The sequence below is a fragment of the Protobothrops mucrosquamatus genome, unplaced genomic scaffold (genome assembly GCF_001527695.2).
Source record: "Protobothrops mucrosquamatus isolate PMUCROS unplaced genomic scaffold, P.Mucros_1.0 scaffold1454, whole genome shotgun sequence".
Classification (NCBI taxonomy): domain Eukaryota; kingdom Metazoa; phylum Chordata; class Lepidosauria; order Squamata; family Viperidae; genus Protobothrops; species Protobothrops mucrosquamatus.
This window is the reverse complement of record NW_015387632.1, coordinates 218,491-246,005: the sequence shown is the minus strand read 5'-3', so window position 1 is coordinate 246,005 and position 27,515 is coordinate 218,491. Positions and strand designations below refer to the sequence as shown.

The 27,515-nt window shown below is 38.7% G+C and overlaps 1 protein-coding gene across 1 annotated transcript in view; it reads left to right on the top strand.

Annotated features, from left to right (window-relative positions):
- The first annotated feature begins 2,177 nt into the window (after positions 1–2,177).
- Positions 2,178–27,515, top strand: part of LOC107292942 (tumor necrosis factor receptor superfamily member 10B) — a 31,471-nt gene continuing 6,133 nt past the window's right edge. Inside the window, exons 1-9 of the mRNA XM_015822073.1 lie at positions 2,178–2,385; positions 9,406–9,487; positions 12,582–12,713; positions 13,388–13,496; positions 16,050–16,123; positions 17,151–17,321; positions 18,353–18,387; positions 21,105–21,299; positions 23,949–24,000. Of these exons, the coding sequence (XP_015677559.1) occupies positions 2,335–2,385; positions 9,406–9,487; positions 12,582–12,713; positions 13,388–13,496; positions 16,050–16,123; positions 17,151–17,321; positions 18,353–18,387; positions 21,105–21,299; positions 23,949–24,000 (901 nt within the window). The 5' untranslated portion in view covers positions 2,178–2,334. The remainder of the gene's footprint in view (positions 2,386–9,405; positions 9,488–12,581; positions 12,714–13,387; positions 13,497–16,049; positions 16,124–17,150; positions 17,322–18,352; positions 18,388–21,104; positions 21,300–23,948; positions 24,001–27,515) is intronic.

Sequence of the window (27,515 nt, the reverse complement as noted above, 5' to 3'; positions counted from 1 at the left end):
AGAAAGGGGGTTGTGACTGAGAAGATGAACACCATCCAAAATGAACAGGATGACCCCTGAATGGCAGACCATGTTGGACTCTTCAAGTAAGAGTCCTGTTTACATTCAGGTGGAGAAGAGTGAAGTAATCATTTGGCTGTGTTTGCACAGTGATTATTCAAGTTCACTGTGGTTTGATATTAACTATGGTTCATAAGTCAACCATAAACAGTTGATCCACTCTGTCTGGACTTATATCTAAATCCTGCTACACTAAAATACGAGACTAGTTTATGGTTCAGTGCATTGTGTGAGCTCAGTTTTGGCACAATTCACTAAACCATAAACTATAGCTAATGGACCTGTGTATGAGCCAAATCTGGAGAAATCATGAAATCCTCCTGTATTGTGTGAACTAGGCTGCTATACTAAGATACACTATGATCCATTTCTTTAGCATGTTGCATAAACCCAATTAACTTTGGTTGGTGGCTTACATTGTATGAACAGAGTTAAGTTTGTACAACATGTTAAACTAAAATGTGAATTATTAGTTTATGTTTCCATATTTTAGTGTAGTTTAGTCAACCCAGGTTAAAACAATCATAGTTAGCAAGTTGCCCAAACTCAGTCATTAGGAAGTGCTGTGTGTATTCAGAAAATGAGGAAGGTGTGGAGAATTTTGTCCTGCAAACATAACAAAAATGTTTCAATTTCCTGCTCCAGCAGTTTTATAGATGTGAGTTGATCCACAATTCCTGAGAGCTGTTCTTTGAAGCTTATTCTCCACCAGCTTAGTCCAAATTGGCCTCATTATTTCCTTGCCCTTAGACTGAGCCTAAAAGAGTCCATTTGGTGTAATGCTTAAGGCACCAGGCTAGAAACCAGGAAGCCATGAGTTCTAGTCCTGCATTAGACACAAAGCCAGCTGGGTGACCTTGGGCCAGTCACTCTCTTTCAGCCCTTAGAAACAGGCAATGGCAAACCACTTTTGAAATCTTGCCAGGAAAACTGTAGGGACTTGTCCAGACTTGTCCATGTAGTTATCAGCAAACAACAATGATTTGAAGACCCCGGAACACACACAAAATTCTAAGTCTAAAGGTAATGGGCCAAGAGAAATTGGATTAGTCGTTCGAACAGAAAGGGGCAAAGTGGGGGAGCTAAATAAGAAGAGTCACCAGGGAGGAGCAGCAGCAGCACCTGGATGATGGTGGTGATGCTGTGCCACCAAATCCGGATCGACTTTTAGCGGCCAATCTCATCTGAAAGCCAAAAGTTAGCAGATTTAGGCTCAGTCGCTGGATGAGAGATCGTCACAAAATCCTGGGATCGTAAGGCTGTTAAACTGGACGGCCGAGGGGAAAAAAGCGGGCAGTGAAAAACCGTTTCCGCCTGTTAGAAGTAAGTCTTCATCCTGGTTCATTCAAGCCGGGAATAAATAAGCAAACATGGCGACTGCTTTGGGAAGAAGGTTACAGTTTATTGCAGGAGAAAGATGGTCCTTGCAAGAAGCAGCAGAGGAGAAGAAAGAGCAAAAGCACATGGGTAGAAGGGCTTTTATGCCCCCCTCCAGCCCTGCTTGGAATAGTTTCCTGTTCCTGTGGCATGAACTTTGAGGCTATTTCTGAGTGTTTTTCTAGGCCTTGATATCTGTGGTTTAATCCCATTATCATATCCTGCTTCCCAGGTGATGGGGCTGATGACTCTTAAGAGCTTCTTTTGTCTTGAGATCCCTGGCTCCAAAATTCCTGATGGTTCCACATCTGCATTTGCATGGGCCTAGGTCTTGCTTGGGGCAGAGATTTGGAGCCAAAGTTGGTTTCTGCTTTTTAAAATACTTTTGAGGAAATATATCTTTCTGCCCTTTTAATATTTCCTTCTCTGGGGCTCTGACTTCCCACACGCCTTTCTTGAAGAAAAGGAGCTCGGCTCCAGTAACTTTCCGCAAAGCAATCAATGGCACGTGTTAAATCTAAAGGCAGGCGTGGCTTCTTTAGCCGGGAACTGGAGGAGAGCGTCTTTCTGATTCCTTTAGTGGGCGGAGTCAAAAGTTTTACCCCCAACACAACCACAACTCACCCCCCCCCAAAAAAACAACAACAAAAAAGCCCTCCTCTTTTGCTCGGTGCCCCCGAGCAAAAGCTGCGGATGTAGCCGGGCTGCGCGCGCTTGCTGTTGGAGAAGACTCGGCTAACAACTTCAGGGCTTTCTGCGGCTTTTCACGAGCGGTAATTCCCGGTGACGCCTAGTAGGCGCCGAAGGGGTGGAGAGTTAAGAAGCTAACCCGTCACAAGACTACTTCACCCCGCCGGGTTAAAGAAGAGCAGGGCCGTGATAGCGGCGCCCATTGAAATGGCGGTGGCGGTGGTGACGCGCTTGGCCGTCTTGGCGTTGCTGTCGAAGGTAAGCCGAGGACCAAAATCAGGCGGGGAAAGGCTCCGGGCTGCTTGAGCTCGGCCGTCGGGGAGCGAAGAGGAGGAGGAGGAGGATTATTCCTAAGGAACGGGGGTGGCGCGGTGTGCGAGCTTCATTGATTCCACCGCGCGATCCTTGGGCTTGAAGCAGCGGCCGGCTCTCATGCCGCGGAGTGGCGGAAGGGAAGGGAAAGTCCGCAAAAAGTTTGGCTCGTCTCTTCCCGATGGAAGTTGGAGTCCTGCACCTCCCCTCCCCTCCTCCATTCTGAAGATCACCAGGGTGGAGAAGGGCTGCCAGGGCAAGAAGGGCGGCGCGAGAGGCTCGTCTCTCTTGGATTGCGACCCTTTTGGACGTTGGGGTGTCAACTTTGCGGGCTTTTTTATTTTATTTATTTTTTTTTTTTTTGCTGTCGTGTTAGAAAGGAAATTCAAGGAGTTGTGACGGACGGACGGCCAGCCGGCCGACCCCGGATTTTGCCACTCCCGTAATTTTTTTTTTAATTTTTTTTTTTGCTACTTATATAGGTAACTGTTTAGCTGCCGATAACATTGTGTCACTGCGCAGACCTCGAGATGGGCGAGATTCAGACAGCTAAATAAAAAAAAATTAAAGAGTGAGTTGAGACTCGAGGGGCGTGACCAAGCAAGCCCCGTGTCTGGTTGCAACAGGTTTTGCAGGTTTTGGTGCTCCTTTTTTGATGGCAGCGGTAGGGTGAAGCCAATGCTACCCTTTTCCCAACCGGTTTCCGTTCTGTTCCTCCAGCCATTTTTTTTAAAAAATAGCTCATATCTGCACTGAGAAGACTTAACTGTTATTCATGGCTTGTGAGTTAAAAAGACATCCTGGGTTTAAGACATTTCAGGCCATTCCACAGATTATTTTACTCCAAAGAGATGCTCCCTAGTGATATGCTCTGGTTTATTTAATAAACCCCAATTGGGTGAGTTTATGCCATACACTAAGCCAGGGGTCTTCAAACTTGGCCCTTTTATGATTTGTGGACTTTCAACTCCCAGAATTCCTTAGCCAAGTTTGAAGACCCCTGCACTAAGCAATCCACTGTATGATGGACAGCGTAACTCCTGCATTTTCATTTAGATGTGTCTATTCCACTCTTAATAAAGGTTTCATTAAAAATAAGATGGAATGTGCTGCCCCTCTAATCTAGCACTTTAGTTTCCCCAACCTGGTGCCCTGCAAGTGTTTTAGAACTATAGTTTGTTGTCAGAGCATAGCTAAAGCACATCGGTAAACTGGCATTGTGCATGGGCTAGGATGGAGAGTGAAGGAATTCTCCTTAGAAGTAATAAGGAAGTACATTTGCAAGGTGATTCACATTTCTTGTAAATCAGTGTTTATAGCTAGAGTCTAGACAATGCTTTTCACAAAATTAAATGCAGTACTCAAAAAGTTTAGACAAAAGTATGAGTTCTCTTCGGGGTTTTGGATTTTAACCATTTTTGAACTTTTTGCTGAAAACAAATTATTTTTTATATATATGAGTTCGATTATTAGAAAAGTTGGAATATGGTAAGAAGGGAGCCATGATCCTGAGGAGATAAAACATACTGTAAATACCTTTATGCCTGCTGTAAAGAAGTTTGGAAGTTACTCCTTTAGATCTCCCCCCCCCCTTTTTTTTCTTCTTTTCTGTCCCTGTTCTTTCTTTCTTATTTATCACTTTGCTTTTTTCTTTAAATTTGTATTGTTTTTATTCTGTAAAAAAATTCAATAAAAATTAGAAACGATTTGGGATTTTAAAAAAGAGCAAGGAAGAACACTTTGATTTTAAAGAACAATCTATATTGAGTGCAAGTTTAAAGTAGAATGCAGTGGACTTGATTGGATTAGGCTCAATCCTGATAAGATTTCAGGTTTTGCTCTGGACTACGGGAGAATGCATAAATGCTGTCCTCCTACAAAACAAAATGCAATAATTACTTAGAATATTGCAGTTCTTTGATAGGCAAAAAAGCACAAACAAGTTTTATATCAGCAGTGTTGAAATTTTTGTTTTTTGCACTAGATAAAAACTACCATTTGCATTTCTATGGTTGAAAGACTATTTTGAAAAGATTCCCATCTTCTCATGCTAGAAAATTAATCTTCCAATTTGAGGGCGATGCTTCTAAAAAGCAAACTATTGTACACTCTCATATGGGAAAAAGGGAAACTAAATTCTGAAAACATTGTGCAGATTAAAAGTTTACAAAATTGTGAACAACTTTCATTTTCCACTGAGCTCCTCATCAAGTTTGGATTTTAGCACTTTTAAACACAGCTGAGTTTAAATAGCATGTATATGTTTCTTCTACTAGTTTCAGAGTTCAAAGACCAGTTTGAATGTTTACTTAATAGTGCTCACAATTTTACCAAGTACAAATATAGTTCTATATTTTATATTTTCTTAATTCTTTGAGCTAATTCAAGATTATGGAAGTCAGAGGCTTACTCTGCAAAGGCTTTTTTTAAGAGGAGGAGAGAGTGACAGATCATGATCAGGAGAGGGAAAAGTTCTGTATATGCGTGTAATGTAAAAGTTTTATATTGAAGATCAATGTGAAGCATTTATACGGTGCACTACTACTCCATTACAACTATTAATTCATTGATAGTTACCAATCCTTGTAATACACATATTACAAATTATTATATACACAACATGTGAAATCAAAGCTACTGGTTCCTTAGCTAATGCTGGCTTTCATTCACATTCACTTCTTCCCATAGATTAGAATGTAGAGAATGTAATGTATTGGTGTGGTATATGTGCAGATCCAAGCAGTGTGGCCTTTTGTAAATGACAGATAGAAATATTTTCAATAAGCAGATTTTCTAAGTGCCATTCAAGGCTTTTGGGCATTCCCTGTCAGTAATCACTGGGACCACCACTGACAGTTTACGTCATAATACCTCAATTTTGATTTTTGGACCTAGATACTTGTGATGTTCCCCAATTTTTTGTCATCTCTTCTACTATCTCCTGGTATTGCCACATCAACTCTCCACACTTCCTTCTTTTTAACCACAATTAAATCTGGCGTGTTTTAGTCGCACAGTTAGCTAGATGTTTAGACTGGGTCTGGCATTTTTATCCATCTTTTGAGTCCTTCCCAAGGCCCAGGATAGACAGATATTGTTGTTACCATACTGTAAATTCTGGTGACATGCAGAATCCAAGATCAATAAAAACAGTAAAAAACATACAATGTATAGATAGCCCAGGCTAAGAATAACAAAAAAAATAAAATAAAAAATCAGCAGCTCCATAAATATATTAATCTGATGCCTAAAAACACTTTTCTCTGGATCTTTGATTCAGCCTGGATCATATTAAATTCCTGTGAAATATATATGAACTAAATAATATAAATACCAAAAAGAAAAAAAACCTCATAGAATTAAGATAACGTTATAGGCCATTCATATTAATTGTTAGCTAAAATTTGCATTGCACAATATAATGATTTTTGCCTTATGAACAAAACCAGTGTAATTGAATGCTTGTTTAATATTTGCACAGTTTTCCAAATATGAAAACCCTTGCTTCCTTGGTATGGGTTTCATGGCTAAGAGATGGATCCTGTGCCATCCCTCATTTGAAGAGAGCTCAAAGACTTGGAAGAAGAGTCAAAGAATTTAGGGAGCTAGAATTGCAGTAGTGATGTTATCTGGGAAAGAAGGGCTGTAAAATTTGCTGTTGGTTTTATATGAGTTCATTAACTTGCCTGCTTGCACAATCTGAGAAAAGGCCTATAGTTGGAGATGGCAGAGACAGAAGCGTTGGGGGAGAGCACAAGAGGCAAATGCACCTACACACATATAAGCACAGTAAACATTTTTCTATGTTTGAAAAAGCTGAGATTGAAAAATCAGACTCACTGGCTATATTTGCTTATCATGATAGGCTAATTCAAGTAATTAATTCATAAAGAAAGCTTTTTATTTATTAAATATATCCAAAGGATCCATACACTTTATATGACAAAGCAATAAAATGAAATAGACAACACTTGAAATATGAAGCCAGCTCGCCCTGGGACAACTTACCACGGTCAACTTGCTACAGGACAACAGTTACACTAATATTGAAGAAATATTAGTGGAATAGAATCATTGCAGAAAAGGATACAAAAGAAAGGACAAAATGAAACGTGAATGACAAAAAATAAAATTATTTTAAATAATTAAATTGTTGAATTGTCCTGCGGCGAGTTGTCCTGTGGCAGGTTGTCCCATTCCACTCCCAGGAGGGTTCTCCTGCTATTCTTCAGTTTTAAGTTCTTAGATCCTTCTCAATGAGAGGAGTGGCATAAAAATTAAATAAATAAATAAATAAATAATAGATTCCTAATTTTGTACTTCAAGATCAAAGGATCAAATGCTAGGTATGAGAGGAAGAAATTCATAGACTGCCAATGCTAACTAAGGAAGAAAGAAAGAAAGGAAAGGATGCCATGAATATGCAAATCAGTTATACGATTTAACTCTGTTATTTAACATTATGACTAAACTAAGTGAATGCAACAGTGACACTGTCTTTGCATTATACTTGATGTGGACCAATTAAGATTTAGAGTGCAATTCTAGGACTAGATTGGGAGTTAATTCTGAATAAGAGTTGTTACCACTAACAGCTGCTTAACGCCTTCAATCTTTAGAAATAGTGTTTCTCTTCTCACTATTGCAGTATAACAGCAAGTAACTTGACGTTTGAGGAAGTTTATGATTGTTGTTAGCTTATTTTATTGGTTCTAATTAAGCCTCAGAGTTTTAAAACAAAGTTGAGTTTGTTTTCTATTGCTTTGATTTATTTATGTAATTGTTTTAAAATATGTTACACTTGGTAAATATAAATTAATGCTTATTGTTTATCCGTGTGCTACTCATGATAGATCAAAGGTTATTCATACAGTATGCCTAACTGAAGTTTGACCTTCATATACAAGTTGAAGGAGATAGTGGGATTAAAATTTAAGTTAGCAGATTCAGTAGTTGCATTTTTAGCCCAAGGAAAAAAATTCTAAATAATAGAAAAGGGATTCAACAAGGTAATGGAATCTCTTCTCTCTGACATACTGTACCATTTTATTTTGATTTGAAGGGATCTTATGTGGAGAATAACCATATAATAACATTTTCTTTCAGAGTATTGAGTGAAATTATTCATTTTACCATACATTCTGTTACTTATGAAAGAAATATAAGGTTTAATTTTCTATGTCAGCCTTTCTTGATTAAAATAATGATCTCCAACTGCTTTCTGATTTTTATATATTTCAAGTTCTGATGCATTATAGAGAAATATGTTCCACTGACTTATTTCGGTAATGTCTGCTTTGGCTGGCATTATTCTAACACCATGTAATGTTCCTTTGTAAACATGAATTGGCCTCATCTCTTTAGTCACTGGATTTGAACTGCCAGCCGTATTTTACTTGATACTGTGATTCATTCCAATTTCCATCTATTGCCATATACTTAGATTTAAAGTTAGGTATTGTACTTTAAAAGTTATCCAGATGCTTTCCTGTGTAAGCAATTTGAGAGTTTCAACTTTATATTGTTAACTAGATAAATCGTGACCTGTTGGTTCATCCTTTCAGATACATTTCCTTACCTAAACAGAGAAACAGAATGACTATGTGCCGGCAAAAAATCAGTGGGAGGACGAGCAACTTCCGACTTCCTGCCAGCTTCCCCACTGATTTTACTTGTGGGAAACTGGCAGAGAATATTGGAAGTTACAATCATGTGAGCGAGATGCTGCTGCAGTGGCTACAATTTTGCAAATACAACTGGTGTGAAGATCCTTGAAATTTCAATTACTCAGAAGTAAAGACTCCCAGATTTTATACACATCTCTTTAAGTTAGCAGATTTGAGGTACCTTGATTCAAAACGCTTTGCACAATGATGCACCGTTTGGGCTAATTGAAGGTTACAAACAGACAAAAAAAATAGGAGAATTTTAGTAGTATATACGGTAGATATATAATTCCCCAGATCTTGGCTGAATCATCATTGATTGAATATTTGAATTGGGGTAACCTCTTTATTAGGGACCAATCAAAATGCCAGAGATACTCAAGATTTTAAGTTCTCCAACAATACTCATCAGACAAAATGCTGTAAAAAGTAGGAGATCGAAAGAGAGAAGAAAGTCCAAATATTAGGTTAGGTTAGCTTTTTTTCAATCATTAGGATCAGTTTCAAGATGAATATTGTTCACTTGGTGTTTTATCCAGTTGTAGGTATTGGTGTCAGGTTACTCTAGTGTTCAGAGACAAAAATAACTGGCACATGAGTTTAAAACATATATATATATTTCCTCATTGAGTAATATAGCCATTATGGTTTTTATACTTATTTTGAAGCTTTGGAAGAGTTTTGATTTGTGAGGTGGCTTTTGTAGTTCCTCTTGTTTCATCTCGAAGCCATGAAAAACTCCAAAAGCTGCTTGAATCGCAGACTTTCTACTATTTCTTCACTGTTATAAGATCCCATAGGCAGCATTCCTTAAAAATTAGATGGTAGGAAGCAGTGGTGGAAGATGGTAATGTGCACTCCTTGTTCATGTGTGTGAGCTTCCCAAAAACATCTAGTTGACCAATGTGGGGCAAAGAATTGTAGAGAGTGAGGAAGAAGACCTTAACAGAGATAGGTCAGCTCCATTACCAAAGTGAAGGAAATTGTATTGTATTTTATTCTGAGCCTGTAACAATTTATAAATGGACAAATTATTCATATTATACCCATCATAGCATATTATACTCATTCCATGAGAAGGCGTATATACTGTAATCCCTATCCCCCTTCCGCCCTGCACTTGTTCTGGAATGCAAAGATCACAATTTATTTTCTTTTGATGGTAGAATTTGAATTTAGTTTATCTTGACAGCTTTGCAGAACAATGGTTTCACTGTGAGCGTGCATCTCTGATTAAGACAAAATAATATTTCTGGAAAAGCGCAATGATTAGGAACATCTCCCTTTCCAAACCCCCTAGGTTGAATCTCCATCACTGCGAAACTCCTGTGAGCCTGGAGAATTCCTATATTCTGGGATTTGTTGCAAACATTGTCCTGCCGGTAAGTTGTCATAATATGATGATAATATGATTTTATATTCCACTGAAAAAAATTGGTGCTGTCTTTTTGAAAGAACACACAAGCTACTGTAAAACGATTAGTGTCAATAGGAAACGTCTTTGAATCCCGTTATCACTAAGAAAACCTTTCTCATTTTAGGCCATTCTGTACAGGTAGTCCTCGACTCACAGCCATAATTGAGCCCAAAATTTCTGTTGTTAAATGAGACATTTGTTAATTGAGTTTTGCCCCATTTTATGACTATTCTTGCCTCAGTTGTTAAGTGAATCATTGTAATCGATAAGATAACACGGTTGTTAAGTGAATCTGGCTTCCCCATTGACTTTGCTTGTCAGAAGGTCACAAAAGAGAATCACATGACCCTAGGGCATCTGAATTTTGATCATGTGATCATGAGGATGCTGTAACGGTCATGAGTGTGAAAAATGGTTGTAAGTCACTTTTTTTCAGTGCCATTGTAACTTTGAACAGTCACTAAATGTACTGTTGTAAGTCGAGGACTACCTGTATTTGTTCCTGTGCAGTGCCCAATATTGCCAATCAGCTATGAATTCTGAAAATTGTAGTTCCACTTTGTAGGACCTATGACATACTAAAGAAAGAGGTTCCCCTGAATAGAACATTCTGGATGGGTATTACATGGATATATTAATGTTTTCTTCGCAATAATGTGGAAATTGTTTGCCATTACCACTTTCTGAAGCATTCTTTGACTTTCAAGCCTAGCATTTAGACATGTGAAGTTATGGCGTATTCTCATTCAAGTTCTAATCTGATCCTGTTTAGCTGCTGCTACTTCTTTTTTTGTTTTAAAGATTGTTCAAGATCACTCAGTGCTGTCACCTGATCCTTTAAAAAATGAAAATGGTTAATCATTTTAAGGAACAAATAAAGAATAGGGAGAGATGGGCATCTTTGTATTCTAGTCTGAAGCCTGGAATTAATTCTGGAATCAATTAAGTTAATTCTGGAATTAAAGGCAAACTGAAGGAAAATGTATCAAACAATGGAGGGCATAAGTTTCATTTATATCCCTTCTACAATTGATTTTATTTTTAAATTAGGTAATCTAGTGCTTGTGAACTTAATGAAAATATACACAGCCTGACCTGTCCATTTTTATTCGCTTTTTGACCAGTTGCTTGTGATATGACAACTATGAAATTTGAATGGAATTTTCTTCTCTTAACATTGTCCCTATGCCATATCTCAACCATTATCTTGCTGCTTACAGCATCTTTTTTCCTGTTGTGTACATCTGAAACTGGTTGTGCTTCCTCAATAAAATAACCATTTGCCCATTTGCCAGAAATAGTTCCTATGACAATTTTAAAAGAAATAGAAGGTACCGGAAGTCACATAGACTTCTGCATATATATATTTTCAACTACTTCATTTTATACCACATTTTTTTCCAAAGAAGAGGCCCTATCTTCCCACCCCTTAGCCTTTTAAATTCACAGCCATTCTGTAAGGCAGTTTCCTGCATCTATCAATGTTTCGCAGCCTAAATTCTCAAAGAGGCTTCATGGATGTTCCACCAAATCATTTTAGGCAGTTTAATCACTATAGAACAGGGGTCTATAGTGATCCATGGCCTGTTGGGAACTGGGCCGTGCAAGCAGCAGTTGAGTATGTGGAGCTTTATTTGTGCAGGTGTGGAATCTAGGTTGTGTGTCTATCCCCCCTCTCTTTGCCGCCGATGTGTGTAGCCAGAAAGTTTGGGGGCTGCTGCTATAGAATATTGGCTTAAAAAATCCTGGTACTCATCTAAAACCTAAATCTAAAATCTAAAGCTCCTTTTTAGAATAATAGGTAGCGTTATTAAATATTTTATCAATAAAGCTCTTTTGATATGTTCTGCATCTAGTTTAAATAAAGTTCTGGCTTTATCTTGGAAAACTGTTTTTAGGTTGCTTGGTATTTTGTTAATAGCAATGCCAGCTTTGCAAAAGAGACAAAACCAGTTGATTGGAATCGGCAAATACCATTTGTTACAAAAGAAGCAGTTGTATTCCAATTTGCCAAAACTTCCTTGCTGACTAACAAGATGGTTTATTCTTGCTTTTTCTGAATGATTTTGTAAGCTTGACTGTGCAACAGCATCAAGCAATAGTACATGGCCAAAGCTTAGTATTGGAACCTGGTCACCCATTGCTTTTATAGGGCATGGATCATAGTCATCATTGTGCTTCCAGTAAGACTTTGTGATGTCCTTTAGTGAAGGCATCAAGATACAATTTGCTGCTGATCAATTGTATGGTTGAATTCCAATGTGTGTCAGGGGCCAGAATCAGCAAAGGCATAGCAGTTAAAGATTTCTTAAAACACAAATCTAGTGAGATGTTCATGACCCTGGGTGAAAATACATTCATCTCATACATCTCATGCAAGACTAATAAAATGAATTTTATTAATTTATTTTTAATAGTTATTTATCAGACTTAATTTGGGGTGCTCATTTTTACTATTTAGGGGTATTGCCCTCATGCCCTGCCTACTCTGCCAACAGTGCCAATATAATTGTTGTAAGAACCTTTGTGGATATCCTGATTCAGGCAAAACATTATTTGGGGGATGAAAAATCATTTGCTGTGTTCAGTTGTGATCATCCCTTATAGCAGGGGTCTTCAAACTTGGCCCTTGTATGACTTGTGGACTTCAACTCCCAGAATTCCTCAGCCAGCATGTCTGGCTGAGGAATTCTGGGAGTTGAAGTCCACAAGTCATACAAGGGCCAAGTTTGAAGACCCCTGCCTTATAGGAAACAGAGAGAAACCTGTATTTTATATGCTTTTGTACTTCCGGTAATATTGTTGGGTGATTTTGACCACAAATGTGAATGGTTTTGTTAGCTCTGCTTGGCTGCTTAATTACACAAAACTTAAACAGCAGAACAGAAGTAATTTATCAATTGGTAATTAATCTGTATTAGTTCAAATATTAATCTCATGGTTCCATTGTGAAAGTTCTTCATTAGTTGGCAGTCTTGTAACATGTAGTTGGAAAAACAGTTGGTGGTATAACTACATATATTTGAATACTAACTTTCATTTGCTATCCCATATCATAGGTACCCATGTTGAAGAATACTGCAGTTCTCCACACACACAGGGAATATGTAAACACTGCACAGATGGAGAAGACTATACTGAATATGACAATGGTCTAGTTAAGTGTTTACCGTGTGAAGAATGCAAATCTGGTACAGTACACTTTGGACATTGTTCCTGAATTGTGCTACTTTTCAGCATCAGATTTTAACGTTCTGCCACAATCTTATAGTGCATTACATGTCATAGAATTTTGCTAGCCTTTTACCACAATCACCTCCTCATCTCTAACTTTGTTTAAACTGAGTAAGGTTTAGGTTGGGTACTTTTTTGATCCAAAGTCACCTGGTCTCAGCAATAAACTTTATTTTTCATAGGCTTCTCTCTCCCAAGCCTTTCTTCCTTGCCTGGTGGGCAGTTGTATAGAGTCAGCTTGCTTTTAAGGAAGGTCTGAATTCATCTATTTGCCCAGGGCTTCTGAAATTAAGCCATAATTAAGCCAGTCACCCAGAGAGGTAGCCAGTTGCCTTTACCTGGATATATTCAAGCAGAAGTTAGATATTAATTTGGATTCTTGCACTGATTGGGTGACCTAAATGACCTCTTCCATCTCCGATTCTAGGCTGAGGACTGTGTTTAGGAACCTGAGGGCTTAGTTGCCCGCTGTCTCAGACTTCATTTTTCCCTGCCCCAAAGTACTCCTGCAACCCATTCATCTACCCCTTAAGAATCTTTGTCCTTTTCTATTTTGCTTCATTTTTAATATCTCCTGTAGAGCAGTGTGTAAACATTGTCCATGTTGGTAAGTTAGGAAATTCTGTTTCAGGTTACAAAATGATAACACCTTGCACCAGGAAGAAGAACACTGAATGTCAGTGCAATGATGGCTATTTCTGTCCTCAAGGCTGTGAGGAATGTATGAAATGCAAGAAGCGGTATGTACATTAGTATACTTATGGTGCAATTCCCTTTTATGATAGAGTATGTTGCACATGTATAAATACTTGCAATAGATTGATTGCATTTAAGCTAAGGTGATATTTATATGTCATTATATCCATTCATTCATTTTTCTGGGCTCATAATTGAAGCCAACTCAGTTCCCATCTTTGTAACTCAGATTTAAAAGAACAGCATAAACAATATAAAAAATAATCCAACAGTTGATGAAAAATAATATGTAAAAATTATGTGTATAGTTTTTTTTAAAGCCAAGTTAAAATCCAATATCCTTTTAATGATACAATAAAGCAGTTATTGGTATATAATCTTTTCTGGGCAAAAACCACTGCATTTGAGCAGTATGCCAAGAATTCCAGAATAAAATGTTGGTTTAATTGATTTATACCATCGGATTACTCTCCATGTTTAATTTCTGTTTCTGCTACATTAAAAAAAAAACTTCAGTTGCTGCATCTGTAAGAGCTCTAAAAGTTGTACCCGTGGCTACTGCTGCTTTGGAACATCAAATTGTACATTTTATTCATAAATGTGCAACGTGTGCTATTTCTTAAAGCTTTTGTATAGCTCAGCCTATTAATTTGCATTTTTGGGTGAGTGTGTTAGATAGATAGATAACCTTTATTGTCATTTTTTACTATGGGCACAATGACACACATTAAAAATGAAATTTAGTTGCTTGCTCTCAAAGTGTACACATACATAACACACATTTAAACATACTATATACAACATATGTATAGACCTACACCCTTATATATAAATAACATATAAAATTGGCCCTAGTGATGTCAGAACTGGATAATATGGCGGGAATGGCATATTTAAAAACTATTGGCTATCTTAGTTGCAGTATTCACTTTCGCATATGCAGTCCTGACACATTCCACAAAATCTGCTTTTGCTGTGGATTTAACAATAGTTGGGGACTCTTGATCTAATGCAGCAGTCTGAAAATGTAGCCTTTAGATGTGCAAGGACTACAGTCCAGAGAATTCCTACTCACCAAGGCCCAACATTTTGGAATTCATAGTACCAGCATAGTAGGGTCGTACTCTTTTGTGATGAATTTCCTACATTCTGTTTCACTTCTCCTTGTTGTTGGTTTTGTTTTGTTTTTAATAACATTGTACTTTCCTGCTTTGCTTAATCAACACACCAAATTGCAGGCAGTCTACAGCTTTTGGTCACAAGTCTCTGCACGTGTATTTTGAAGGGACAAATAGAAGTTCAGAAGACAGAAAAAATAAGGATTACACTTATATGTTATGGAAAATTAATAAAGATTCATAAGATTGTCCCCTTCATTTCTAGATCTCATATATTTTCTGTTGGATATTTATACAAATATATTTTATAAATCTAAATCAGGTGATCCCTAGATTGCAAATCAAAGGAGATTTTTTTTTCTTTTCAGAACATGGATCTGTTCAGTTCTGATTCTGGCTCCTTTGGAAGACTGTAGTATTGGTCTATTATTTTGGGGGGAGGGAGACTTCTTAGTGTTAAAAAGAGTCACAACAAAGCTAAAGAGCAGGTTTCAACATTTATATGGGGCAGGCAATTTCTGAGCTGCAGGAAGCCCTTCTGAAAATATGTGGCTGAAATTTAGTTTAAATGGCCAAATTTGGATATTGCTTAACAAGTCCTAAAAATAGACTGAACATTTAATTTGGGGCCCACAATTGATGGAGGTGGGGGTACTTTGTCATTCAGAGTCTTTCTTTTCGTATTTCTACCCTTAAAAATAGACAACAAAAATTTGGGCCTACATCTTGTATGAAGTTACTAGATTTCTCGAAGATGTTGGCACTGAATTGCTCCAGATCTCAAACATTGCCAGATTTCTAGATCTCAAACATTGCCATTCCTGATTTGTATAAAATATTGTAATTGTAGATAGGAGAAATAACATTTATGTAACTAGATCAGCATGACTTTAGTAGTGTTGCCCTTTTCATCATTCCATTTGTGATATTTTTGCCATTGGAAGCAGTTTGGGGGGAGGGAGGCATTTGTTAAATGAACATTCCTAATTTTTACCAATTTCTCAGTTGGGTAAGGTTTGCTGGACAGGCCTCTTGAATTATTTTGTGGAAAAGTTCACTAAATCTGTTATTCTTCCTCATCAAACTCCAGCAGTCAGTCCTACTGTGATTTACAATGGACATAATTAGGATACCATTTTATCCTAAAATAAGAAAGTTAAGCTTTTGTTTAAAAAAAAAAAAGATTTGAACTGTACAATATCAATTTCTATAAACTTCGTCATATTTCAGCCCCTCAGTTCTCAAGATTGCCTGCAAAATTTATCCCATTTTGCTAAACAAAACTGAACTGTATAAGTATTTATATTTTTTACATGCTAGGTTGTAGAAGAACAAACACCTTGATGCACTCTTACTCCAGAGCTGATTGAGACTTTTCAAAAGCCCCAGGCAGCTTTGTTATTTTTCATTCAGAAGATAGATATGCCTACTTTAATAAACCATCTACCTTTTTAAAAAACAACAACAACTAATTTCTAGGTGTCCTGAAGGAGAGGTGATTGTGGAACACTGCAATGCTACAACAGACACGATATGCGGACTACCACATGCAGGTTAATATCATAACTTCAAATGATCATAGACCAAACTGTCGTAAGTCGAGGACTACCTGTATTTTTATTTAATGATAGTTTAGCATTGAACTATAACTCAAACAATGGGGAAGCTGCAGAAACCAGCTTCAAGTGATTTTGTTTTGCAGTTGTCCATGCTGAAGGAGGGGCAGTTCACACAGGACAGGAAAAATGTGAGGTCCTCAACTAACCGGTGTGCAGTCCTAGCCCTAACCATTGCAGCCTGGACAGATGTCATTAAACGGAAGGGTCAATGTTTCACTGAAGGACTTCTTTACTAATGAAAATTCCAGCCCCAATTAGGGTCATAACCCAAACACTACCTGTAGTCTGTTTTGAAAAAAATACCAGGCTGAGAGGCTTCTTAATCTGGTACATGAAAAGAGTTATAACTAGAATATTTTTCTTTCCCAGAATTAGTACATTAGTACTGTTTTGCCTGTTTGGAGTAAGGAAACTGATTTCTTTTTGGAGTTAAACTCCAATCAGCCTTAATATGATCAACAGCAAAAGATTATGGGAATTGAAGTCAAATCATTTGGAGGACAACAAATTACCTCCTGAATGGATGTGGGCATGTGTATGGAGAGGCATGCATTCTCTTCCTTTGCCTTGAAACAAAAATCCTGGGAGAAGTGACAGAGACTGTAGCTTGTGTCTTTGCCAGTTCCCTGCACTCCAGAAATGAAAGCCATTTTTATTATCGGAGAATAATTTATTAGTTTCTCTAAAGCACTGGCTAATTTTGTTCCCTAAAGCAGTTGCCTGGATTTGCTCATTATGTTAAATTACAATTTGCCAAATTATGTTTCACTGAATAAACAAGAATGTATTGGGTGCATGCAACGTGCTTAGCCATAAACAGTCTTCAAAATGTAATGGCAGGGTTCATACAGGTGTACCATGAACTGTAAATCTAACCTCCATTTTTGGCATGTTGTAAATGCATATGCAGAAGAGTCTCATTATCTAAATTTGTTGAAATACTTCCTGTTCTGTCTTTTAGGAGCTTCAGGTTCCTCATTTACATGGCTTTACATCTTTATTGGTATTGGTACTGGTATTTCAGTTGTGGTGCTCTTGGTTTGGATCTTATATACTGGTATATGGAGAAAATGCAAGCCTGTAATGGGATCTCCACCTATATGGAGAAAATGCAAGCCTGTAATGAAGAAAGGTAATTTCCTGATGATTCGCTAAATATGAAGTAACTTGCTATCTAATATTAAATGAACCAAAGTACAGAAAAGTTGGGGGACCCAAAGCAGGAAACAGTGTGTGCTAATTTGTGAGTTGGATTTGCATGTTATGTTTAGCTGTAGATTGCTTAACTAAGGTTGGTTGAATAAGTATCAATTGGATGGATGTTCAGATTGCACTAAAATATAAATCATAGCATGTAAGACATAATAAGTGGATTCACACGACCTACTAAGCCAATTGGAAAAATGCTTAATTGTTTCAAAGCTTAATTACTAGGATAAATATATTAACATGAAGTAAACCTTCCTTTTAAAGTATCCTCACCCATGGGACAAAGCTCGCTTATTTCCTCTTACCCATTAGCCTACTTTGTGCCAACCCATGGTCTGTTGCGTAAGGTTGCAATCTTGTCCAAAGTTTCTGCAGAATGCAGGATCAGAAATTTCAAAGGAAGAAGTACAATAATGAATAGCTACCTATACATTTAAATAGAAGACCGGTGTTATTAACAAAACTGCTGTAATAAAAGGAATCTTCAGGTTATCAAGTCAGCTTTAAATAAGTGATCCCTTATTTAGCCATGGAATCTTGCAATTTTTCCCTGTACAAAGATCTGATACAGATATTGCTTACTGATGATAATTGGTACCAGGAATTCCATCGCTAAGCGACACAGACATAAGACACAACATCATGGGCGCACTCCAACTTATGAGAGTAGTCTTAGTGACCTTTATTAGGTGAATCCCATCAGGCTGCAGTATTCAATAGTCATGTGATCACCATTAGTGACATCCTGCCAGTTTCCCCAATGACTTTGTAAAAACTGGCCATGAAGGTCACAAATGGTAATCACATAATTGGAGGAATGCTGTGACATCTACAACTATGAGGACCGGTCATACATTCTCCTTGTTCAGTACCATTGTAACCAAATAGCTCCTGAACGACTGAATGTTAAGTGAGAACTACCTGTATACTAATGTATATATTTTTTTTCTATAGCCTCCCTAGAAAAAGAAAAATCCACAGACCATTTGGTAAGCAATCCTGTACTTAATTTTTTTAAGGGAATATAACTAGTGTTCTTAGTTTGTTTCTGTCCAGTCAAAATGATGAGGAGTTCACAAGAAGCAACATAGCCAGTTTTCTTCTCAGTTTTTAGTTTTGTAAAACTGGTAAGTCTGAATAGTTACTGAGAAGTCATCAAGAAATTTATTTTCATTTATAACAATCCATGCCAATTAATGATGTACTTGAGAAAAACAGCCTTGTTTTTCATCTTCACTGCAAGCTGCAACTTCAACAAATGTGCTTCTAACACCACATGGACCTCTAGCTTTCTTTGTGCCACACCAGTGTTTTCTCCTTTCAAACTAATTTTTAATGCCACATGGAGATAACCAGAACATTAGCAATCGAATGCTGCTGCTGTCACAACACCAATTCTACAGTCACTACATGGGCTAACCAATTAGATTCCAAGCCCAAAACAAAGTGCTGGGTTGCCATTGATAAAATCCTATGTGGCTTAGCTCCATACTGTATTATCTTAGGATCCATCTGCTCCAAGTGAAATCTGCCTTGCCTGTGCATTTGCGCAGGAAGCAGTTGCTTAGGACCCCTCCACTGCAAAGAGTAAAGATTGAAGGATACGTAGGCCAGCGTTCTCTGTGGCTGTCCCTCTCTTTTGGAACATCATAACCCAGGGAAGCACTCATGCTTTCCTCACTGATTTTCTGCAGTCATCAAAATGGCCCTGTTTTTAGCAGGTCTGTGGTGATTCTTAGATGTTCGGTTGATGTTCAGGTTAGAGCAACTGTCTTATTTTTACTCTAATTGCATTGTTTAATTATTAATTAATCAAGCCTATATGGCTGTTCCATCTCATAAAATGCGACTCTGGGTGGGATGCAACAATCCGATAAAACAATAGTTACCTAAAACCATTAAAACGATTATTAAAAAAAAAAATTAAAAACAGAACTGAATAAGAAAAGAAAAATACAGGTAGTCCTTGAGTTATGAATGTAATGGAGCCTGTCCATTCCATTCGTAACTCAAAAAATCATGGGAGTGAACAAGATCACTCCCTGCTTTCGCCCATGCATTCGCTAATTGAATGGATGGGTGAATGCACGGTTTGTTAAGTGCACATGAGGTATCTCAGGGTGGGGAAGGCCATGGAGGGCCTAGTGGTGGAGCAGACCCCCAAGGCCTCCCTGACCCACTAAGATCATGCTTCCCCCTCCCTTCCTGCTGTGCTGGCAAAAATCCTCTCTGCCGTGGTTTCTTTCCGTTTGAGGGAGAGGAGAGTTGGCTTAATGATTTTCGCGCTGACAATGGAAGCTCCTGGGTGCTGTAATATCGTGCGAGTTGAAAAGAGATCATGGCCCCCGGAAGTTTCCATTCTGGTGAGGGAAGTTTTTGCTTCGTTTGCTTGCCTATGGGGCAAAGCGTGGAATCGGAGTTGGCCGGGCACAGGAACCAATGCCGTCCATGGCCCGGGTGCGCTGCTCGCTCACATGTGCTGGCCTTAGTTTAAGGGTAGGAATGAAGCTTTCAACTGAGCAGGGAGCCATTGCGGGGCGAGTCTCCTTGCACCTGTGTCCAAGCTGCTGGTGGCAGCAGTGGTGGCCACCTGAGCAGCCACGATCTCCCCTCCCTAGCCAGACACTCAGCACGCCCAACCTACTCCTTGCCTGACTGGCCGATTGCTCAAATCCTGACCACTCTTCTTGTTGTCTTCTTAACTCAAGCAGCAACAGAGGCTTGAGTTTCTCCACTTTGTCTGAAAGAAACTGGAGGCGCAGAGCAGGATTGCTCAAGAAGACGCGGGTACACTGCTCGCTCGCATGTACCAGCCTTGTTGAGAGCAATCCTGTTCTGCACCTCCGCTTTCTTCCACTCGGAGTGGAGAAACCCAAGCCACTGCCGCTGAAACACTTTATCCGAACGGAGACCTGACAGATGGGAAGCTCCGTGTGACTGCCAATTGGATGCTTCAGAAACAGAGGAATGCTCCATTTCTGAAGCGCCTCATTGGCAGTCACAGGGAGCTTCCCATCTCTGTCAGGTCTCCGTTCGGATAAAAAGTGTTTCATCGCCTATGGGGCTTTCAAAACGCAGTGATTCTCTGCGTTTCCAAGTGTCCCTAGGTCTGTGGTGGCGAACCTATGGCACGCATGCCACAGGTGGCGTGCAGAGCCCTCTCTGTGGGCACGCGCGCCATCGCCCCAATCCTAGGTTTTCAGCTGGGTTTTATAAAACCTTTTTGCTTTAGCCCTCTGCCGCCATGTGCAAAAAAAAAAAAAAAAAGGTTCAATCAAGCAATCAATTGCAACTTCTCATGTGAAAAAAAAAGATCTCGCAAAGTTGGGATTGATTGATTGAACTTTTTAGTCCCACCCAGTCTGCCGTTACCACCGCAGCCACATGCAGCCAATGGGCCACGCCTACCCGGCACCCGACAATACATAAGTGGGTTTTGGGTTGCAGCTTGGGCACTCGGTCTCTAAAAGGTTCGCCATCACTGCCCTAGGTGCTCAAACACCTTTTATCCGAACAGAGACGGGGAGCTTCTCTGTGATCAAATGCAACACTTGAAAACGCAGCGAATTGCTGCATTTCCAAGGGTCCCATAGACGCTCAAACACCTTTTATCCAAACGGAGACCTTGAGGAGACGGGGATCTCTGTCTGTGAGCAAATGGGGTGGTTGAAAACGCAGCGAATGCAGCAGTATCTTTATTTTGCAGATACCTGGTAACGAGAATGTAAACTCTACAACTGAAGCTCCTGCTGCTTCTGAGGACAGACTGTCTGAAGCTGCTGAGAGAGAGAATTTGGAGATGGGCAATAGAGAACAAGACTCTGTCCTTCCAGATCGGCCATCTGTTTCATCATTACGTGAGGTTGCTTGTTCGAATGGGCAGTCCAGTGGAAGAAATGATGTGGGTATTTTTCAGTAGAAAATTGCTAGATAATTAATAATTGCTACTGCTCTGTAAGTTCTTCTGTAGCAGAACAGTTTGAAATAGTATGTGTTCATTTACAGTGCGACCTTTTATGAATATATTTAGGCCTGTGTGAGGCAACTCTGCTCTGTTTTGTGAAAACATTGTGTGCCACAGAAACAACTTTGAGTTCTCCTCAAAGTGGTTTGTACTGCTTCATGGTCTCTTCTGACAGATGGCCCGAAGAAGCTTCTCTGTATAAGCAGCACATGTGGATAAGCCTCTTTTGGCTACTGAAAGTGCTGGATGAAGCTTTGGAAATGAGGCAAAATAGCAGTGTTACTTCTAATTTTAGTAGCCAGCAGAGAAGTGTGGCTTTTTAAAGCAGATTAAAAATGATGGTTCACACAGATATTCACTGAAGGAAAGCAACCCCTTGAAGTTTTGTACAGCCATAAAAACATTCAAGACAGGTAACTTGCAATGTTTCTCAACCTTGACAATTTTAAGGCATGTGGACTTCAACTCCCAGAATTCCACAGCCAGCAATGCTGGCTGTGGAATTCTGGGAGTTGAAGTCCACATGCCTTAAAATTGTCAAGGTTGAGAAACACTGGGTTAGAGAAAGATCATTATAACCTAACAGGTAGAATTTCATCTAAAAATAACAGATGAAACTTGCAGTACTTTGAAATAGCAGCAGAGGGCGCAATACAGTAATGTATAATCAAAGGACCTGCTTAAATAACAGGGTTCTAACAATAGATGTTGAAGGATTTAGATGCTTTTGTCTTCCAAAGCCATTTGCCACACTAGGAATTTGCTGTGTTTCCATGGCTGGAGATAACTGGATACAGGCAGACATTAAGCAGTAAAAACGCTATTTTTTTTTTATCTGTTATGCTGATTGCTATACTGACTGGATTTCACAAAGGAAATCCAAACCCATGTGCCAGTATCATAACTAAGATCAGTTTTGACAGGTCCTGAGCAATTTTATGGGAAGAAATATTTCCTGAGGCATTCTGGCCTCAAAATGGCCACCAAATGTTTTGCCTCTAGCAATCCTCAAAGTCCATTTCCATGTTTGTCTTTAGGAGAACTGTGATATTAGTAACAACATTTGCATTCTTCATACTTTGGACCTGTAATTTTTCCCCTTCCTTGCCGCTCTGTGCTTTTAACCCAAGCCTTTGCCTCCACAATTGTGCTTGGCCATTGTTATTCTATGTAGTCAAAATGAAAATGGATTTAGAGATGTCATAAGAAACATGGTTTTGAGATTCATAGTTAGAATGTAAAAAAACACTTCTGACCTTGATACCCACCTCTTTATTATCTGCTTTTTTGTCATCCTATCCCTTAAAGTGAACTTTATAAAGTAACTGCAGCCTTTAAAGATTAAAAAAAAAACCCCTCCCAAATATGATTTCATTGAGGACAGGAAAGTTTTGTGGAGTTATTCTTATTGTGCATCCAAGTGTTTGTAGCAAATATTGGTATATTCCTTTTAGAATCAAAGTATCAAAACAGCTTAAAGTGGAAAAACATATGGCTCTGCCCAAAAATTCCTGGTAGAATGTTCTTTTATAGTTATTATTTTAAAACTACCGTATTCTTTTCTGTTGCATTGCCCTGGCCCTAGCATCTTCTGCAGTTTCCATTAAGGACTCCTTCAGAATTCTCCAGCAGAATGCTAATTAATTTCACACCATCTTTTATTTCACAAGGAAAAAATACCAACATTTTAGATGAACATTCTTGCTTCACACTCTTTCCCTCCATGGTTATCTGGAAAGATGCATTTATTTTCATGACATGGGATTTGCATACTATTTTGGATTAGCTTCAGAAAGAAACATATTGCACAAACTTTGTTACTGGGTTCCAGGGAGATAATCATCATTAAAATTTCTATTAAGCAAAGAGGGTGAAGAGCCTTCTTAAAAGTTAGCAGGTTTATCTGTAGTAGTTTCCCACTTACAGATCTGGTCAACAAATAACACTAAACTATAATGTGGTTTTCATACAGGCTTTTACGGCCAGTGTCAATGTAGTGGCGATGAGCTTCCAGGCTAACAGGCGGCATATCAATATCCTGACATTTTGCCAGCAACCGTGTCTGGCATTTTCAGAGGCAAAGTAATCTGCTGTGAAGTGTACTTCTTGTCAGGTCACAGGCAGCTGAGCAGGAACTGAATGAGCTCACTTTACGTCTGAAGATGCCAGTCACGGTTGCTGGCAAAATTTCGGGATATCAGATAATTAGACCACAGCCTATTAGTCTGGAAGGTCATCACTATGATGTGATTTGTTTGCTTTCGACTTAGCATGTGATACATGATTTGTACTTTTTCCTCTTTTTTTAAATGGGGTATAATTTTTGTCAAAAAACAGATTGGAATCATCTTATGTTGAATCATATTCTTTGTGAGAGGTTTAAGTAGAATCAGAAACAGAAAGGTTGCTTAAAATTTGTCAAGTGCACTTTGGAATCCATTGAATAAATTTCACTATGTTACTCTGACTATCTGTTTAATCTATTAAAAAAAAACAATTTGCTGTGTTGAGTCAAATTGTATGCTTTTTAAAAATACTTTGCATTATAACAGAGAAGTAGATAATCCTTTGTAAAAACTTTTTCAGGTACGGAGACCTAACAAACCTGCAGTAAGGATTAAAAGTTCTCCCATGAAAAGTGAGTAGTTCAAATAATTGTTTTATAGGTTATCATCCAATAAATCATATCGAACATTTGTAACCCAAGTGCAAAAAAAATGTTAACAATTCATATTTAAATTACATTTTCAATTGCTGATAAATTAATCACCTAAATTAAATAAATAGCAAAAGAAAGAGGCCTCTTGAGCAAGTATGTAAGTGATGCATTCATTGGACTTCATGTTAAGAGTGACGTAATGATTCTCTTTCTGAGTGCAAAGGGATACTTAAATGTCTCTGTCTTGAAATATTCTTGAAGTACCGTATATACTCGAGTATAAGCCGAGTTTTTCAGCCCATTTTTTGAGCTGAAAAATGCCCCCCTCGGCTTATACTCGAGTCAATATTTTTCCCCAGTTCTTTATNAAAAAAAAAAAAAAGGAAAAAAGTGATAAAATACAGGTAGTCCTCGACTTACAACAGTTCGCTTAGTGACTATTCAAAGTTACAATGGCACTGAAAAAAGTGCCCCCCAAGCCACAGCCGAGCAAGACACCTGCCTGCCCATCCGGCGGCGCTCTTCCTCCTGTCTGAGGTTTTCATTGTTGTGAGCATTTCTGTTGAGGCTTGGCAGCGGGTGTGTGTGTGTGTGTGGTTTTTATTCCCCCCCGCCTGCTGGGTGGTTGCAGCAGGTTTTGGTCACTTCCCATGACCCTGGGACACTGTGACCGTCATAAATATGAATCAGTTGTCAAGCATCTGAATGTAAATCACAAGACCCTGGAGAGGCTGCAACATTCCAGCTGATTGGTGCGTCTTCAGGGCTCAGCAGAAGCACCAGGATCAGTGCCGAGCTCCAGCTGGAGCCTGGTGCTGATCCTGGCGCTTCCGCTGAGCCCTGACAGCCCTGCAGCTCCAGCCCTCTCTCGCTCAGGCTTATGCGGTGCTGCCACCAGTTCAGCTCATTCCCCTCCCCCGCTACCACTTTTCTAGGATGGTCACGTACCACCTGCCAGGTGCCAGTGTACCACACGTGGTACCCGTACCACTGGTTGAAAAGCCTTGATATAGATGTATAGATGCACACCTGTGACAGGTAAAAACATGCTTTTTTTGAAAAACAGCGCCATCTGTTGGATGTAAAAGCAACACGCGCTAGCATTGTGAAATTAAACATATTACAAACGTGCGCTTTCTCTTTTCTTTCTTTTCCATTTAACCAGACTGAGCCACAGCAACGCGTGGCCGGGTACAGCTAGTATAAAATAAGAATCTCATGCACTAACTTTGTGCACAGAAGAGAAGCATGATAGTGGAACTGAAATGCCTTATAATTGGTGTAGCAGATTGTATGCCCCTGCCAATTTGGTGAGAAGGGAGTGGTTGGAATGAGATGTATGTCTGCTTTGAGACACTGTCGGAGGTACTGAGCGTTTAACACAGTAACATCCCAGAAATCCAGTGGGATAGCTTTCTAAATAAACAATTTCATCATCATAGAGTTGAAGTGATAGAACTTTCAGAAATAACTAATGAAATAGCTTATGGATGTAAAATTCATTGGCATGGTTTTCTCCTCAACAATGCTAAAATGTATTTTGAAGTCCCCCCTGAAATATTTGAAAACTAGACCTGAACTAGAAACAGTCTTTTCTTTTTACATTTGTATGTAGTTTCCAAAGTACCTGAATTGGATTTTTTCATAGCTGTTTACAAAATGAGAATTGTTTAATTTGCCAGTTCTTGTTTAAATAACAGTGAAGCTTGCTGCATATTTTTAATCTGGCAAACTAGTTTCAGTATTTGGTAATTTCAAAGAAAGCTGACAGTAGGATTATTTCTTTATTCAAGGTAGCCTTATATACTTGATTTGGCTTTTTTAAAGAGCTACTAAGTTTTTTGGGACATAAGGGGAAGCTTGGAATTATAAGGAGTTATAGATTAAAAAATTACTACTGTAGACAGAATTTTGTTTTGGTTTTAATTCAAGATACATGAACCAACTAAAGTATAGGTACTCCTCAACTTACAACAGTTCATTTAGTGACTGTTCGAAGTTATAACAGCACTGAAAAAAGTGACTTCTGACTGTTTTTCCAGCTTATGACTCTTGTAGCATCTCCATGGTCACGTGATCAAAATTCAGGTGCTTGGCAACTGACTCATATTTATGACCACTGCAGTGTGCTGGGGTTATGTGATCACATTTGTGACCTTCTGACAAGCAAAATCAATGGGGTAGCCAGATTAACTTAACAACCATGTTATTAACTTAACAACTGAAGTGATTCACTTAACTGTGGAAAGAAAGGTCGTAAAATGAGGCAAAACTCAACAGATATCTCACATAGCTACAGAAATGTTTGGCTGTATTGTGGTCGTAAGTCGAGGACTACCTGTAGATGGAATTACATCATATTTTTCTTTCTTGCTTTTTATGAGTTTAATATCACCAAGCTAATAATAATATTTTTGGCCATTTCTTGTTTAAGAATATATGTTTTTTAAAAGAATACTAGAATTTTTTAAATCATTTTTGAGATTATTAGTTTGATATTATCATTTAAATCGATTTAAAATTCTCTGATTATTTTAATTACCTTTTTCAAAACAAATCTGCTAATTAAGAGAGGTGATAAACCACTTCAGCTTTATATCTGATAATTCTTTTCCTTGAACCAATTATTGTATTTTTCTCTCTTCTTTGATGCATTTAGGAATCAATTAGATGGTTAGAAGATGAAAAGGCGCTCCTGGAAATGACAGAAGAAGTAGACTATGATGTAGATTCATATGCTACACAACTTGAAGCAATTCTAGAACAAAAAATTTACATTTTGACAGAACTTCGAGGTAGAAGCTTTTATTATTTTGGAATGCTTTTTCTATATATGAGAATAGTACTAGTTTTACAGATACCTTGTTTTGGAATATAGATAGTAATTGTAAATCATTAAATGACTCTCCCCTTTCTTCCTCAGCACAATAAAAAATAGGAAAATCTTACTAGGATCAATAAATCCATAAACACACATGTAAATGAAATTCTAGATGGTACACACAAGATTTTTCAGTTGAAATCATATTACCGTATATACTCGAGTATAAGCCGAGTTTTTCAGCCCATTTTTTGAGCTGAAAAATGCCCCCCTCGGCTTATACTCGAGTCAATATTTTTCCCCAGTTCTTTATAGACTTACAATATCCGAGCACCGTTTAAAGGGACGCCGAAGGCAGACGGTGCCCAACTGCGCGCCTTTCCCCCTTGGCGGGGTGGTCTTTTGCAAAGTCTTTTGCTGGGATATTGTAAGTCCACAGCAGCGCGGGCGGCAGCAGCAGCGGCGCCGTCTCCAGCTCCGAATCCCAGGCTGGAGTCAAGCCCTTTTAAAAAATGCCGGCTCGGGAGCAAAAGCAAAAGGGCGGGGGAGTGGGGCTTCGTTCACGCGCGGATCCCCTACGCTCGTATTTATTTACCGTGTTATGACCCGGCTGGCGGCGGCGGCAGCAGAAACAGCAGCCTCCTTCCTCGGTTAGCTCCGATTCCCTCCCCCC